The 16,267-nt window shown below is 47.1% G+C and overlaps 2 protein-coding genes across 3 annotated transcripts in view; one reads left to right on the forward strand and one right to left on the reverse strand.

Moving 5' to 3' along the window:
- Nucleotides 1-1,278: 1,278 nt before the first annotated feature.
- On the forward strand, nt 1,279-11,406 carry prickle1a (prickle homolog 1a; the record flags this gene model as incomplete). The annotated part of the gene is made up of 7 exons (XM_084334323.1): nt 1,279-1,470; nt 5,344-5,457; nt 6,485-6,622; nt 7,875-8,078; nt 8,342-8,528; nt 8,676-9,545; nt 10,517-11,406. 7 exons carry the CDS (start codon nt 1,279-1,281, stop codon nt 11,395-11,397), a joined length of 2,586 nt encoding a protein of 861 aa, XP_084190449.1. The 3' UTR covers nt 11,398-11,406.
- Nucleotides 11,407-12,863: 1,457 nt separating this feature from the next.
- Nucleotides 12,864-16,267, reverse strand: part of LOC311244687 (uncharacterized protein) — a 69,946-nt gene continuing 66,542 nt past the window's right edge. For both annotated transcript variants that reach the window (XM_084334326.1, XM_084334325.1), the window contains one exon: nt 12,864-13,068. In XM_084334326.1, coding sequence (XP_084190452.1) covers nt 12,874-13,068 — 195 coding nt within the window. In that variant the 3' untranslated portion in view covers nt 12,864-12,873. The remainder of the gene's footprint in view (nt 13,069-16,267) is intronic.

Below are 16,267 nucleotides of genomic sequence, written 5' to 3' on the forward strand. Positions count from 1 at the left end.
CCCTCTCTCCCTCCTTCACCTGTCTGGCAACGTGCCCTGTCTGTCCAACAGATGAAAGGAGGATCAGACACGGCCCTGTGGCAGGTTGGAAAACAAACAGCCCAAAGAGGAGAGAGAGAGAGAGAACAGAGATGAAGGGGGGGAGGGAGGGAGAGGGAGAGAGAGAGAGAGAGAGAGAGAGAGAGAGGAGAGAGGAGAGAGAGAGAGAGAGAGAGAGAGAGAGAAGAGAGAGAGAGAGAGAGAGAGAGAGAGAGAGAGAGAGAGAGAGAGAGAGAGAGAGAGAGAGAGAGAGAGAGAGAGAGGCTTGTGGACATTCCCCATATGGCAGTCTTATCCACAGGGAGTGTGTTTTCCCTAAGGCCGGGCTTGTGTTTATACAGACCTCCAGCTCCACTGATCAAGCCCTCGCTGGATCCCATGTGTTAGCGAGGCCCTCGCGAGACGGAGTGCAGCCGATCACCTCGACGAGCTAAAAATGATCTCTCATTCAGACATGTGCTCCGCAGATAAGGTTCAAAACCTTGACGTGCGAACGGGCAGAGTCTGGCGTTGCTCTTGTGTCTTCGCCGAAGAGGGAAGAAACTATTCGCCTCACACAAAAGGAATGCACGGTGTGGACGCGTCATAACCATAGAGTGTGCTTCCTGTGTGCGTTTTTAACAGTATAGTGAGTAGCAAAGCTACTTGGCTATTGTCACTAAAAACAAGTCTGGACGTCACCTCTGTAAAAAGAAAAAGCTTCTGGAATTTCCTAATGGCCCTAAAACCCCCAGAAGCCACACGAGGGGGACGCATGGATGACACACACACACACCACACCACAGCGTCAGTGAAAGGGTTAACAGTGCTCATTATGAGTCGTCTTTATAATCATCACCGGTGGAGAACCGAGGAAGGCGTGCTCAGATACCATCATGGGCTTCTGGAAGCGGGGGGGGGGGGGGGGGTTGTCGCCCACATGAAGGAGGCGCTGATGGTGTGATTCAGCGCCTAGACAGCAGGCACGAGATGGGAATGAGATGATGATGATGGTGGGGGGGGGGGGGGGGGGGGGGGGGGGGGGAATGGCATTGTGCAGGGGATGTGTTGGGATGTGTTGAGGTCATGGATCCTTAACTAACGTGTCATTCTCTCCATTTCCATCTCTCTTCTCTCCGTTTCCTCCCACGCCTCGCTCCACCTCTATCTATCACTTCTTCTCTTGCTCTCCCTCTACACATCTTTCATTCTCTCCATCTCCTTCCCTCTCTCTTTCCTGCCAGCAGAAGGAGAGGTCTGATGAGCTTGGAGGGTGCGGCGGCGGTGTCGGCGGCTGGTTACCAGGGCGGGGCCCGGCAGCGGGACGTGATGATGGAGCAGAAAGGCAACAAGCTGACCTTTGGCTTCCAGCGCAGCTCCACCTCCGATGACGACTCGGGCTGCGCCCTGGAGGAGTACGCCTGGGTCCCGCCTGGCCTCAGGCCCGAACAGGTCAGCAAGACAATGCGTGGACATAGTTACTATGCTGCTTGAGACTATTGTGGAAGGTGTTTCGCACTGATGCCCTCGGGCCAGAGGCGCTCATGTTGGCCATTCACATTCTTTTTGGTTCTGCAAAGGGTTCCAGAGAGTAATAAGACTAGAGGTGTGGGGGGAACTCAAATCACGTAAGAATCTCGATTCTATTACTACCGATTAAAAATCTCTGCATAAATTCCAAAAAAGTATCATCATCATCATCATTTTGCTTTGCTTTGTTATTGCAGAAGACTGCCAGTAACATGTTTCTGTTCAAATTATTGCATTTATGTTTCATATTGAGTGGACTACACTGGAAAGTGAATCTTACTCAAGGTTTACATATGATTCAGTGTGATTTATTGTGTGTCTACCGCAGTCAAATGGGGAAAGTAACAAAAAATAGTAATCTAGAATCAGATCTATGCATGTAGGCTATTGAGTCGAGAATAGATTTTTTATCAAATCATCGCCCCCCGGAATCAAAATCGAATCGTGAGATTTCCGAATCACTGCACCTCTAAATAAGACATTCTGTTTTGATCTGTTTGAATGCAATTTAATCAATCACAATTTTGAGACAACTTGTTCATTACAAGGCATATTAACAAATACGCTGATGACATGAAGCCTACCTGATATATTTATAAACAATATCAAACAATCTTTAGCCCCACAGCCTGCCGCCGATATTACATTCTGGCCTCCCAAGTCATTAAGTTACCGAGCTGAGACGCTCTTCAGCTATAGTTGCATGGAAGCCCCAAGTGAGTACGCTCAGTATGGCTATATTGAAAGAAATTACAGAAATGAAAACAGATTGCAATATTGAATGATCCTGATTGAGAATGAAAACAGCCGTGACCTGATTTTAAATCCCAACTTTTCTGTACCGCCCGCCAGCCCACTTCCCTGGCCCAGATAAAAGGCACATTTATATGAATAACATCCCAAACTTGGGTCTCTCGATAATGACACCAATGGGAGACACAACCGACATAAACTGCATAAACGTTTGGCCCCTTTCTCTAGTTTGGGGCAGACTCGTCAGGCTCGCCCAGCAGCCACTTAGCTGCAGGAAGTGGGCCTTTTTTTTTGTTTAGTTAATAAACTGTGTTGGGATGGCAAAGTCTGCTTGTGATTATCAGAGATCTGGCAGATGCCAAAGGAGGTTTTAGTGGATTGAGCTGCTCAGTCTTGGAGGGGCTGGCTGTCTCTTAACGGACTGATAAAGCGTGTCTGCAGGGCAGCCAGTGTGATGTGGCACTTTTCCCATATCCACAGGGGGGGGGGGGGGGGCTGTTTTTCCTCCTCTCTCTCCTCTGTTTCTCTCTTGCTGTGTGCTCCCTCTCTCCCCTCTCTCCCTCACTATTCATTACGTTCTCTCTAAATCCACCCCCTAACTTCAGTGTCAGTGTTAGAGCCATGCTTTGCTCAGAGCGCCAAGAACTCTAATCCAGTGGTTCTCAAAGTGGGGCCCGGGGACCCGAGGGAGGTCCCCAGCAGTGTACAGTGAGAGAATAATATAGGCATGACTATTCTGATCTCTCCACCTACAGTATTGACCTTGTTTTGTCACTCTAGTTGTTTCCCGGTTGCTTAACATCATGGCAAAGGTGCTAGCTAGTGTGGCTATTCCCAAAGTAAATATTACATATATGGACAAAACTACTTTGCTAGCTCATTCGCCTTGTAACAAAGATAATTGTGAAGAAAGAGAGCAAGTGGCTTGCCATTTATTTTCCATTTAAAATTGACAGACCTCGAAGGCTAATATATATTTTTTCTAAATACTCTTGTTACACACACATGCAAAGTGGAATTACTAAAGCAGTAAGATGGCAGCGTCCTTGTTGCCTAGAAACACAAGGTGAATAGACAGTTATGGAATTCTGGAATCAAATGCAACAATGAATGTATTGTCAGATAAGGGTCACTGGGATACAGTCTTATCAAATGGGGGTCCTTGGCCAATTCCATGTGAATTTGGGGGTCATTGACATGAAAAAGAGAACCAGTGCTCTAACCCATTGAACTACACAGGACCACACCTCCTTATACTGCTCCCCTTTAAAAAAAACACACACACACACACATGGAAGCAATGCTAGGGCAGTGGAAGAGAGAGAGCCCTAAAGCCCAAACACGCAGGACCCTTTGTATGGAAATGCATGGGTCAACTGTAATGCCTTTACTACAGTCATTCCCCTGAATGGGCTGCATTATGGGTGATCATTACAGTGGGTGATGGCTGACTGTTGCCCCCCCCCCCCCCTCCCCCAGCCCCCGGGGAGCAGGATGAGGGGTAATAGCAGCATGGAAATGTGCATAATTTACGGTGGGGGGCAAACGCTCGGGCTGATTGTCAGGGTAAATGGTCCCCCCTCTAGACTGCCCAAGCAGCAGGAAGCCCCCCTAAACGCAGGAGACCAGCACGTCCCACCTCTTTATCTGGCTGGCTGTAATGACCCTTCCCTCATAAAGCCCATGCTCAGCGGTCAGCCCCAAGGGTCAAAGAGACACTTGAAGACAGGCAGCTTTGTCCTGTTCCTATAGAGACAGGCATATGACAAGTCACCCCCCCCCCACTCTGCCTCCCTCCATACCACCTTGGCTTAATTGAAAAGGAGAAATACATATGTTATTCATATTAGACAGTTCAGTCTGGATTTATGAAGAACAAGACCGTTCCAAAGTGGCAGTGTGATCTGTAATATATGTATGTATGCGATATGTTGATATATGATGATGTTACTTTATCAATCCACTTGGGGAAATTCATATAAACATGTGCGATTCTGAACTGTTATCATAAAAGAGAAAAAGAAAAGGTTCATATAAAAGTTCTAAAACTAAACACCATCTATGAAGTCAGTGTCCCACCAGTTATAAATAGAGCAGCTGACGCAGAGTGTCTCTCGTCTCTCTGGTGTCTTGGTAGACAGCTGTTCGGCCACAAATATGGACTGACTTGTCAGAAAATATACAACAATGGGATTATGTTGTGGTCAGAAAGGGAGGTGTAGGTTACACCTACGCTTATTATCCCTGTAGGCCTCGATGCACTACACCTACGCTTATTATCCCTGTAGGCCTCGATGCACCTACACCTACGCTTATTATCCCTGTAGGCCTCGATGCACTACACCTACGCTTATTATCCCTGTAGGCCTCGATGCACCTACACCTACGCTTATTATCCCTGTAGGCCTCGATGCACCTACACCTACGCTTATTATCCTTGTAGGCCTCGATGCACCTACACCTACGCTTATTATCCCTGTAGGCCTCGATGCACCTACACCTACGCTTATTATCCCTGTAGGCCTCGATGCACCTACACCTACGCTTATTATCCCTGTAGGCCTCGATGCACTACACCTACGCTTATTATCCCTGTAGGCCTCGATGCACCTACACCTACGCTTATTATCCCTGTAGGCCTCGATGCACTACACCTACGCTTATTATCCCTGTAGGCCTCGATGCACCTACACCTACGCTTATTATCCCTGTAGGCCTCGATGCACTACACCTACGCTTATTATCCCTGTAGGCCTCGATGCACCTACACCTACGCTTATTATCCCTGTAGGCCTCGATGCACCTACACCTACGCTTATTATCCCTGTAGGCCTCGATGCACTACACCTACGCTTATTATCCCTGTAGGCCTCGATGCACTACACCTACGCTTATTATCCCTGTAGGCCTCGATGCACTACACCTACGCTTATTATCCCTGTAGGCCTCGATGCACTACACCTACGCTTATTATCCCTGTAGGCCACGTGAGAAGGTGTTCCAGTACCTAAATCTCTTGTCTCCATGTCCTGCTTCATCCAGGTCCAGTTGTACTTCTCCTGTCTGCCCGAGGACAAGGTTCCCTACGTGAACAGTCCAGGAGAGAAGTTCAGAATCAAACAACTCCTCTACCAGCTGCCTCCACATGATAATGAGGTAAGACAAATTTGTGTGTGTGTGTGTGTGTGTGTTTGTGTATATGTGTGTTTGTGTGCACATGCGCATTGCCTGTGTGTAAATGTAAGTATCATAAAATGCGTCCCGGCGGGACCCTCTCATTAAATGCATTGTTACAGAAAAGGTCCCCCTGCCTGGTCCCCCTTTTCCCATCATGGCACCACGCTGCTGCTCACCCTCCATCTTGTTTGAGTAGCTGTGTTGGTCCCCCTCGCCCCCCGCTGGAAACCCAGGGCGTTAACGGCCTCGCCATCTCCATGCCACCCCGCCCCAGTGGGCCCTCGGCATTCACGTTGACATCACGCGGAGGGGGATTTTTGTCTTACGGCCTTGTAGCCGGGGCGTAGGCACAATGCGACTTTTGACTGGATGATTTTACTGTGTTTGCCGGGAGCCCCCGCCGGCAGGATTCCTGTCATAGCAGTGGTTTTTTATGACGCCGGCCCGGCGGGAGGGAGGGAGGGACGCCGCTTGAAAAGAGGCTTTATTTGATGCCACCACCGCCGCGGCACCGCAGCTCGGCTGTCTCCCTTTGTTGCCCGTCTTCTTGATTTCACTCTAAACACAGGCCTTGTTTGTGTAAACGTCTGCTTTCTCCCTTGTTAAGGCTCGGGGAGACATCAAAAAGGACTGTTGTAAAAATACGGTTCTCAATCAGGGCCTGTGGGTGGAGACGTGTGTGCGGGGAGGTGGGGGTTAGGAAGGCCACGCTAGGGTCAAGAGTTGCCTTTGTTCAGCACGTTCTGGTATGCACTCTGCCCCCTCTCGTACTTAACACCGTCTGCAAGCTTTTTTTTTTGGGGTGACTGATGGTTTTTCTGTGGGTATCCCTACAAGCCCACTGGGTGTAACTGTTAAAGGGATATTCCAACAAACATCTACAAACCAGCCAATCAAGCAACAAACCAAACAAAATAACTACAAAAAATAAACTCTCCTTTCCTGGTATATAAAACAAAATAGTCCCAGTCGTGCCTTTAAATCCCCCTCTCTTCCGTTCCTATAGGTGCGGTATTGCCACTCCCTCAGTGAGGAGGAGAAGAAGGAGCTACACATGTTCAGTGTCCAGCGGAAGAAGGAGGCGCTGGGCAGGGGCACCCTCAAGCTGCTGCCCCGCAACCTCCTGCACAGCGTCTGCGAGCATGTGAGTGCAGTGTCTTCCTCCCATCACCTATCGCCGACACACACCGTGATACTGGACACGATTGCAAATAGGTTCATTAATTATTCAGTGGGAAGAGGGCAGCTCTCAATCAATCAATCAATCAGATTTATTTATAGAGCACATTTAAACATGACACATGTCGACCAAAGTGCTGTACAGAGGGTAGATACACATAGATCACATCTCTAGACAACATATAGACAACAATCACATCTCAGTTGTACAGGAGGGACACACAAGCAAACAGCTCTGACACAAAACGCTCAATGTCAAGAAGACTAGTCTTGTGCTGTAGTGAAACCCAATAGTGTTGGTGAACCACGGTAGTGAAAAGCTGATTTGTAGCCGTGTCCTCTATACATGTTTAGCTAATCCAGGGGGGTCGGTTTCAACTACGACCCAGGACAAGCCGACATAAAGAGCGCAGTATCGGCCGCGCTATGTAAGAGGTCCCCTAAACACACGCTGGATTTGCAGTCATGCAGAGCAGCGTCCAGAAGGTCTCACTGCCGAGTTGTTTGGAGTGGCTGGGCGCAGTGTTTAGCTCGCTATTTACAACGGTCGTTGAGCAGCCGAAGGGTGACCATTAAACCTTGTCAAAACACAGCCCCGCTGCGGTAGCTCTCCTCTAGATCTCACTCCTCTCTTTCCCCCCAGAAAAAAAGCCTTTATTTTATCCCCTTGTGGTCACATCTTTAACTGCACCAATTGTTACATTTTAACAGACATTGTCTCCTGACATGGCACACGGGCAGAGGGCAGAGGGCAGAGAAGCAAACAAGTGGACCACACTGAGCTGTTATGACGACCTGACGGTCATAATTCCACTCATCAAGAGATGCCACATACTGTACACTGCTGACACTGTCTTGCACAGATGTCTCCCGCACATTTCACCCCTCGTCTCTAGAGGGCAATGGGACTTAACAGCCATATGACACCCTGGTGTCTATGCGTCAGGCTGTGTATTCGATTAGGAAAGGGGCATTAAAACTAAGCCCATGGCTCCATCTTAATGTATTTGAATGAGTATTGGGTCCTTGCTAATTACAGTTTGGTGTAAAGCCATAGCTATGTCTATGTGGTTGGTAACCAATGAAAGGTTAGATACATGGAGTGACATATTCAGGCAGACAATTTCAGTTCATCCGATGACAGATTTCTCCAATACTGTAGCCATGCGTATGTATGTGCACCATATCCTAAAACATATTGTACGTGCATATTGCAGTGTGCCGAGAACATCAACGGGGGAGAAATGGCGGTGTTTGCCTCCAGGGCGGGCCCAGGGATGTGCTGGCACCCGGCGTGCTTCGCCTGCTCCACCTGCACCGAGCTGCTGGTGGATCTGATCTACTTCTACCAGGACGGCAAGATCCACTGTGGCCGGCACCACGCCGAGCTGCTCAAGCCCCGCTGCTCCGCCTGCGACGAGGTGAGAGACCGTCAGACTGAAACACAGAGAAAACAAGCCATATAGTCTGCAGTTTTATGACCTTTCAAAAAGATCTACTGTGTTGACTCATACTTTGGTTCATGTAGGCGATTCGTCCGAGCCAACGATAACATTTGTCTACTTATTTCCTCATCGGGTTTTTAATGAATCAAATCAACGAGCAACGTTGATGAATAGGCTGGATCCTATGAAAGCAAAAAGAGGGCCTTCTCATCTGAGTGTTGTGTCCTGTGTGTCCGCAGATCATCTTTTCCGACGAGTGCACCGAGGCAGAAGGCCGCCACTGGCACATGAAGCACTTCGCTTGTTTCGAGTGCGAGACGGTTCTGGGGGGCCAGCGTTACATCATGAAAGACGGGAGGCCGTACTGCTGCGGCTGCTTCGAGTCTCTCTACGCGGAGTACTGCGAGGCCTGTGGGGAACACATCGGTGAGACGCCGCTCATTATCACGGCAGTGTTAGTAATATGACGTGATATTTTCGGGGGCATGCAATCTAATCAACTGTATAGCATTTAGAAAAAAAATCACACGTTGCATCTTTTGCCAACTGTATATCCATATTTTACTCGTCCAGGTGTGGACCATGCTCAGATGACTTATGACGGGCTCCACTGGCATGCCACAGAGGGCTGCTTCAGCTGTGCCCAGTGCAAGAGTTCCCTGCTGGGGTGTCCCTTCCTGCCGCGCCAGGGCCGTATCTACTGCTCCAAGGCCTGCAGCCTGGGGGAGGACGTCCACGCCTCCGACTCCTCCGACTCGGCCTTCCAGTCGGCGCGCTCTCGCGAGTCCCGCCGCAGCGTACGCATGGGCAAGAGCAGCCGCTCCGCCGACCAGTGCCGCCAGTCGCTCCTCTTCTCGCCCTCCGTCAACTACAAGTGCCCTGGCTTCAGTGGGAACGCAGACGACACCCTCAACAAGTTGGCCCACATGAGCCTGTCCGACGAGCGGTTCTGGAGGGGCCGCGGTGAAGAGATAGAGGCCCCGGAGGACCAGGAGGAGGAGTGGGCCGAGCACGAGGACTACATGACCCAGTTGCTGCTCAAATTCGGGGAGCACGGGGTCTTCCAGCAGGCCGATGAGTCCAGACCCACCGACCCGTGGGTGAACGAGACGGACGTGAAGGTGAAGCAGGAGCCCTCCAAGGCCGGGAGCGGCGGAGCCGGAGGAGGAAGGGGGAGTCTGGCCAGTAAGAAGTACCAGGCCGACATGTACTGGGCCCAGTCCCAGGACGGGCTGGGGGACTCGGCCTATGGCAGCCACCCAGGCCCTGCCAGCAGTAGGAAGATCCAGGAACTAGAGCTGGAACACGGGGCTGGAGCTGGCTACCAGGCGGAGGAGCAGCAATGGTACGCTGACTCTCTGGAATGTATCACCGACGAGCTCAAGAAGACGGATCAGAGTGTCCGAGACTCCATGGACTCTCTGGCTCTCTCCAATATCACTGGTGAGTAAAGGTGACACTGCCAAAAATGGTTGGCTGCAATAAGACAAGCCATAAACATTGAGAGGAATTTCAGTCCTCTATTGATGTACAGTGTAAGATAACGTGACAATAAATCTGAATATTTTATTTAGAGAGTTGACTGGTACAATATTGTGTACATTGGGGCTTATTAAATACATTCTTAGTCGACTAATTGATTCGTTGATTTAATCGACAAATCTGTAAAATTTCTTATCAAGGAAATTTCCCACATGGACTAACGTCACGGTGACCAAGTGCGTCCACATTTTTATAGGATTCTATCACATTTTCATAACAATAGCGAATATTACTTACCCTGCGCCGTTTTCATTGGGGTTTCTTACAAATTAACGATGTTTTGTTTGTCCTTTATATGCGGATAACATTCAAATCTTAAATTGTACCATTATGTTCCCGTTTAGACAATAAACATAATGCTAATGATGCACTTTTGTTAAGATAATTAGTTTACCATTCGCGGTCACTGTACTGAGGTCGCATTAATAGTTTACCGCTGTTCAGATCGCGTCAAAGAATAGACTCGTCCCAGTGACCTGTGACCTGTGCTAACGCTCTTGGGAAATGTATTGTTGTAGATTTCAACATTTTCACCTTATAATTTTAAACCAATGTTGCCATCTACTGACAACAGAAAGTGTTGTGTAGCGTCACCTTGAGAGGCACTTCCGTAAACACCGTCGCCCAAAAGACATTCTAGAGATTCCCACTTTTTACTGGGAATGGGGCGTGGCCATATTTGGTCCCAGACAATAAGAGTGGCTGCGATTGGTCTACGTTCTGTTAATTTAGAAAGACCACTTTACATCTAGTGCTTCCCACAAATGTACTCATAATTCTTCAGTTAATAACTACCAATCAATCAATTCATTGACTAAGAGGGGGAAGGCCTTGTGGACATTTATTCATTTTCATTCTGCTTCCTCTTCCAGGGGCCTCAGTCGATGGCGACAGTAGAGAGAGATCGTTGGTGTACTCCTTACAAAACTTCCAGGAGCTGGAGACAGAGGACTGTGATAAAACCAGTAACATGGGAACCCTCAACTCCTCCATGTTACACAGAAGCACCACTTCCCTGAAGAGCCTCATGTCTGACCAGGACGAGGTGGAGAACGCTCCAGAGGAAGAGGTTCCTCTCCCAGAGGAGAGGCCCAAACCCCCTCACATGCCTGCCCTCAGGAGGACACGCTCCCAGTCCAGGCCCCAGCAGGTCAAGTTCTCCGACGACGTGGTGGACAATAGCCATTATGACGACCTGCCGGTGCGCCAGCCCCCGATGAGCGAGCGGACTCGGCGGAGAGTCTACCACTTTGAGGAGCAGGGCCAGGACCTTCACTCTGGCCACCAACACCCCCATCACCACCACAGGAGACGCCGCAGCCGCAAGTCTCGCTCGGACAACGCTCTCCACCTGGTGCCCAAGGAGAGGGCCAGGATGTACTACAAAGACGACCACAGAGGGCATGCTCCCGGCTCCAAGGGGCCCCAGGCGTTCTACGGCCAGCCCCCCCACGGTCACCCCAACCCCCATGCCGCCTCAGACTATGGCCTACAGGGCCCAGCCATGGAGAGGTTCCTGGGGATGTGTGGGGATGACGACGACTGGTGCTCTACCTGTTCCTCTTCCTCCTCCGATTCCGAGGAAGAGGGCTTCTTCCTGGGCCAGCCCATCCCCCAGCCCAGGCCCCACAGACACTATTACGCTGATGACTTGCCCAGCCCCGTGTCAGGCATGCCCTCGCCGCCTTACGGCCCACGGACTAAATCCAAAAAGAAGAAGGGACACAAGGGGAAGAACTGTATCATTTCATAAGACTCCTATTGGTCTCCTCTCATCAGCTTTGACTTGCGCTCTGCGATTCACTTCTGCCTCTCATTTGCCATTGTTTTGAATTAACGAGATTTGAATTACTGACACAGCCTGCTTGCAACTAAATGCTTCGATTCTACACGGCACTCTTTCCTGATGCACCAACCTATTTGTATGACACAATATTGTCCTTATTCAGATTCCACACATGTGTATGCTTCTATAACATCACACACACCGCCACCACCAAACAAAACAAAGTCATTCAGAGTAAGCCTATTTATAAACCATCATTTAGATTAACGGAGATTTTTTTATTTAACATTGCAGATATTAATGTATATATTGTAGAGTTCACAAACAGAATGGTTATTTTTATACCCCCCCTCCCCCACGAGTACAAAACTTGTTTTGTAGTAGAATGGCATTGAGATAAAACTGTTGGCAAGATGTTCCACCAGGGTTTCAAAAATTAAATAATGAGAATGACCTCCATGCATGCTTCTTTTGTACAGGCCTATGCAGCCCTAACGTACAGGGGACACTGTGTGTATTATCCAGGGCCAGTGGTCTATTTGTGGGTCATGTTGCATTGTAACAAGTCATTGTAATCTGTATAAATGTACAAACTGGAATATAAGGCTAAGATTGATGAATATTGTAATAAAAAAATATATCATGATTTGAATGTTTTCTCTTTATTACTATTCAACATTTATGGGGAATGGGCATCAAAACAATGAAGACAAACAACATGGTATATGAAAAAAATAACGTTTACATGATCAAAAGATATAAAACAATGAACATAATATGTTATAGTTGAAAAGACGTGTGTAAGTTGGCTTTACACTTAGAAAAATACAGATTGTAAATGCATCATGATTTCCACATTTATACCAAGATAAAGAGTTTGGTCATTAAGAATACTCCATTCTCTATAACTCGGTTGTCATATTGATTAGAATCAGCATGATTCAACAACGCAACAGTTGGGCCTTGAGCTGGGTGAAGAAGCGAAACAATAACTTCAAATATTCCAATAATTGGAGACTGGTTTCAACCTGGTTTCATCTTAGCCCAAAGTAGATCAAGAATTCTGTTAAAACCAAATAAATGTGATTTGCACAAAAAGGCTGTGTTACTACAGCCTAATATCAATAATGGTGTACAACATATATCAAATCAAGTGGGGAAATATGAAAAGCCTTCTGAACTGTGTGACCCCAATGGGATGAACTGTTCAAAATACCCGCTTTTACCTCCAGTGTCTTACATTCAATTACCTTGACAGGTAGTTCAACCACTGAGAACAAATATACACCAATAATCTATTCTTCAACTTGATCATGATCATGAACTGCTGCTGTATGTGCAGAAACGCCTGGATGGCTTGGCTCAAATCTCACATTCCTTTCAAAAAGCCCAGTTTGGGTCCATCAGAAGAACCACTTCAGAGACAGTGGTTCCGTCTCTGGCTCACGTTGAGGTCTCGGGCGGTTGGATGATCTGATCCAGCTCCTTGATGAAATGCTTGAGGTCGTCTAGGCAGCGCTGCTTGATCTCCTCCAGGTTCTGGTTCAGAGGGGCCTGCAGCAGCTGGTCCAGACTGGGCTGCTTGGTCACCAGCAGCCTCACCACCGTGCCGAACGTCTCACAGTCCTGTCTGTACAGCTGCATAGGAAGGAACACGCGGGGCAACCAGTCAATATTCATTATAATAATAATAATAAAAAAAGATCAGTTAAAAACAGTTAAGATTAAGTCAAACAGACTACTCACGGACAGACACAAGCCCACTTATTACACACATAATGCTGCGTGCTAACATATACCTTTGTATAGATATAATATACGTTGTGTATTATGTTTAGTGTATAGTGTAGTTTATAGCTCATTTAGTTTATAGTTTATATTTAAAGTTAGTTTATGGTTCGTTTGTATAGATAGAATATACGTTGTGTGTATTATGTTTAGTTTATAGTGTAGTTTATAGCTTATTTAGTTTATAGTTTATATTTAAAGTTAGTTTATAGTTAGTTTGTATAGATAGAATATACGTTGTGTATTATATTTAGTTTTATAGTTTACAGTTATAGTTTATATGTATGTATGTATAGTTATAGCTTATAGTTATAGTTTGTATAGATAGAATAAACTTTGTGTACTATATCTACTACGGTTGAGGAGCCGGGAAAAACAAGCAGTTTTTCTGAATGTATGTACATTTAAAAAAAGGTGTGGCAATAAAATAATCTGAATCTGAAGTCAAATAGCCCTGATGCCAGTCGTGAACACGCGCTTCCCTCTGCTCCAGACCAAGTCTCTCCAATTCCAACTGTGAACTTAATGAACCCATTCCTGGCATGTAGGTGTATTCAACAGAACAGGTGTGCGAGTGTGTGAGCGTGCGTGCGTGGGTGCGCGCACGCAAGCCTACACAAGTGTGTGTCCGCTTGAAAACAAAAGGGAGCCGAGGTGTCAGAGTATGTTAGCAGGGACCGCAAAGTTCTTTCACACCACATTGTAACAAGCTCTCGGGTCCAGCTCTGGTTTTACTGCCCCCTGCAGAAACGGCTGTTAACCCCTTTATTAGAGTCCCAGGTGCGAGCCCACAAGACCTTTATCACCTGGGGGCCAACGGGCTCATTGTGGGGCCCTGCATTTGATCCCTCCTTGAAGGGCAGGGTCTGGCCCCGCTTTCACACGAGCCTATCAAGTGGCCCCGTGCGTCCCGTCGAGGAGCAGTCTGGGACAGCGGGGTCCTTCAGGGTTCAGCTGATCCTGCCGAGCTGACGCGCTCCTGGGAGGGCGGCGGAGAGGAACGCCTGGAGAGCGTGGGGCAGGCGGTGGGCCTTTCTGTGGCTTAGAGCGGCAGCGAAGACTGCACTGTGTCGACGCCTGCAAATGACTCATTCCAGAAGAATCTAAATAACAGTGGTTCCATAACCATAAGTAATTAATATAAGATACACAACTTTAGAGGCTATAGTGTCCTTCCAAAGAAAATAGTAATAGAAAAGAATAAGGTATGCAGTCTGGACATCGTTAGAAGCATATAGAGCCTACTTTTCTTCTTCTTCTTTTTTTTTTATGGAAAACGTTTTTATTTTTTTATTTGGGGAATAATAGGCGGTAATGACTTTGTCAGATGGAAGACAAGAGTCATTCTTCACATCAATTCCACTAAAGTGGCAAGAGATGTGACCTACTTCTACATAGAACTGATTTAATCAAATGTTTTAACTGAGAGTTAGAACTGTGTCATGTTAAGACCTCATAGCCATTTTAGGAATCTGGGCTGCACCCCCCCCCCCGCCCGCCTTCTGAACAAAGAGAAGAAAAATGCATAATATTGTCCGTGTTGAAAAGTACCGGCTTCAAGTGGAGGTTCAAGGTGCAGCGAGACCTGCTGCCTGTCGACTCACATCAGCGCCCCGGCCGGAGCAGGATGTGAGGTTAACCACGGCGGAGAACAGGCTCTATTCCAGGAACCCGTCACTGTAACAGGGCCATTTAAAACCACTGTCGTTGTTAACTAGATATCATGTGTATCTAGGCTGACTCACAGGGGTGGGAATCACCAGAGGCACGTGATACCATATTATCACAATACTAGAGTCACAATACTAGAATATCGCAATATATTCGCAATACTGGAAAAAATAAAGAATATATATATATATAACATCCGTTTTATCTTATCCATCTAGTTTTTTCTCTATTATTATATAAATATCGATACTTGGCATCAGTGTATTAATATAATATTGGCACACAAAATATTGTGATACTATGCTGTATTGTATTGCTGGGAGGTAGACCAGTCGTCTGGTAATCCGGAGGCTCCCGGTTCGATTCCAGCTCCTCCCGGGCAGCGTGTTGAAGTGTCCTTGGGCAAGACACTTAACCCCTAATTGTTCCTGATGAGCATGTTGGCACCTTGCATGGTTGCCTCCGCCGTCGGTGTGTGAATGTGTGAGTGAACGGGTAAAATGTGCGGAACAAATAGTAAAGCACTTAATAAAAGCGCTATATAAATGCACCATTTTCCATTTATTGATTTTTCACCTCACCCCTACTAACTCATGCTTGTGTGTGTGCTAATCACAAGACCATTTATCAATCCAATTCATGATGACCACAGGACTGTTTATTGACTACTCAAATGACAAGGTTGGTATTCAAAGACAGTGTCATAAAGTAATATAGACTTGATACAGCAACGTGTGTTTGAGCGATTGTGTAGAGAGAAATTAAATAAAGAATTGGGTTAAAATCTGAATCTGGAGTCCAAAGAAAGGGGAGCGGTTTATACTGCTGTAATTAAACAGTTCAATACAAGACAGAGCCAATCTTCCAGTAGCATCACACTCTTGAAAGAGATTAAGTGGCTTACACTCAATTTACAAAACCTTCCTTGGTCTGACCCCTCCCTATTTGATACACTTGTTAAAATTGTCATCTGCTCCCTATAACACCAGAGCTGCTCAGTGCTCACCATATCTCGCTAGATGTTCCCCGTGATAACACTTCCTTCCGTCAATCCTCCATCCAATTGACCTGTCTCAAACCCTGCCCCTTTTCTTGATCCTCCAATCACAACTGTCGCTTACCTCGGACAAACTTGGTTTGTCCGAGGTAAGCGACAGTTGTGATTGGAGGATCAAGAAAAGAGGGCAGGGTTTGAGACAGGTCCATTAGCTGCTCCCAGCAGTTGGAACGAGATGCAAAATACTTAGAAAATGGACAAATTGATCCCCCTCACTACTTTTAAGGACTCCATCGCAGAGTTGTTTGGACACACCTGCAACTGTAATTTGACTGTTCTGTTCATGTATTACATACCATGTAATTTTATTTGGTTGTTTTA

The sequence above is a fragment of the Notolepis coatsorum genome (assembly GCF_963971535.1).
Source record: "Notolepis coatsorum genome assembly, chromosome: 18".
Lineage (NCBI taxonomy): Eukaryota > Metazoa > Chordata > Actinopteri > Aulopiformes > Paralepididae > Notolepis > Notolepis coatsorum.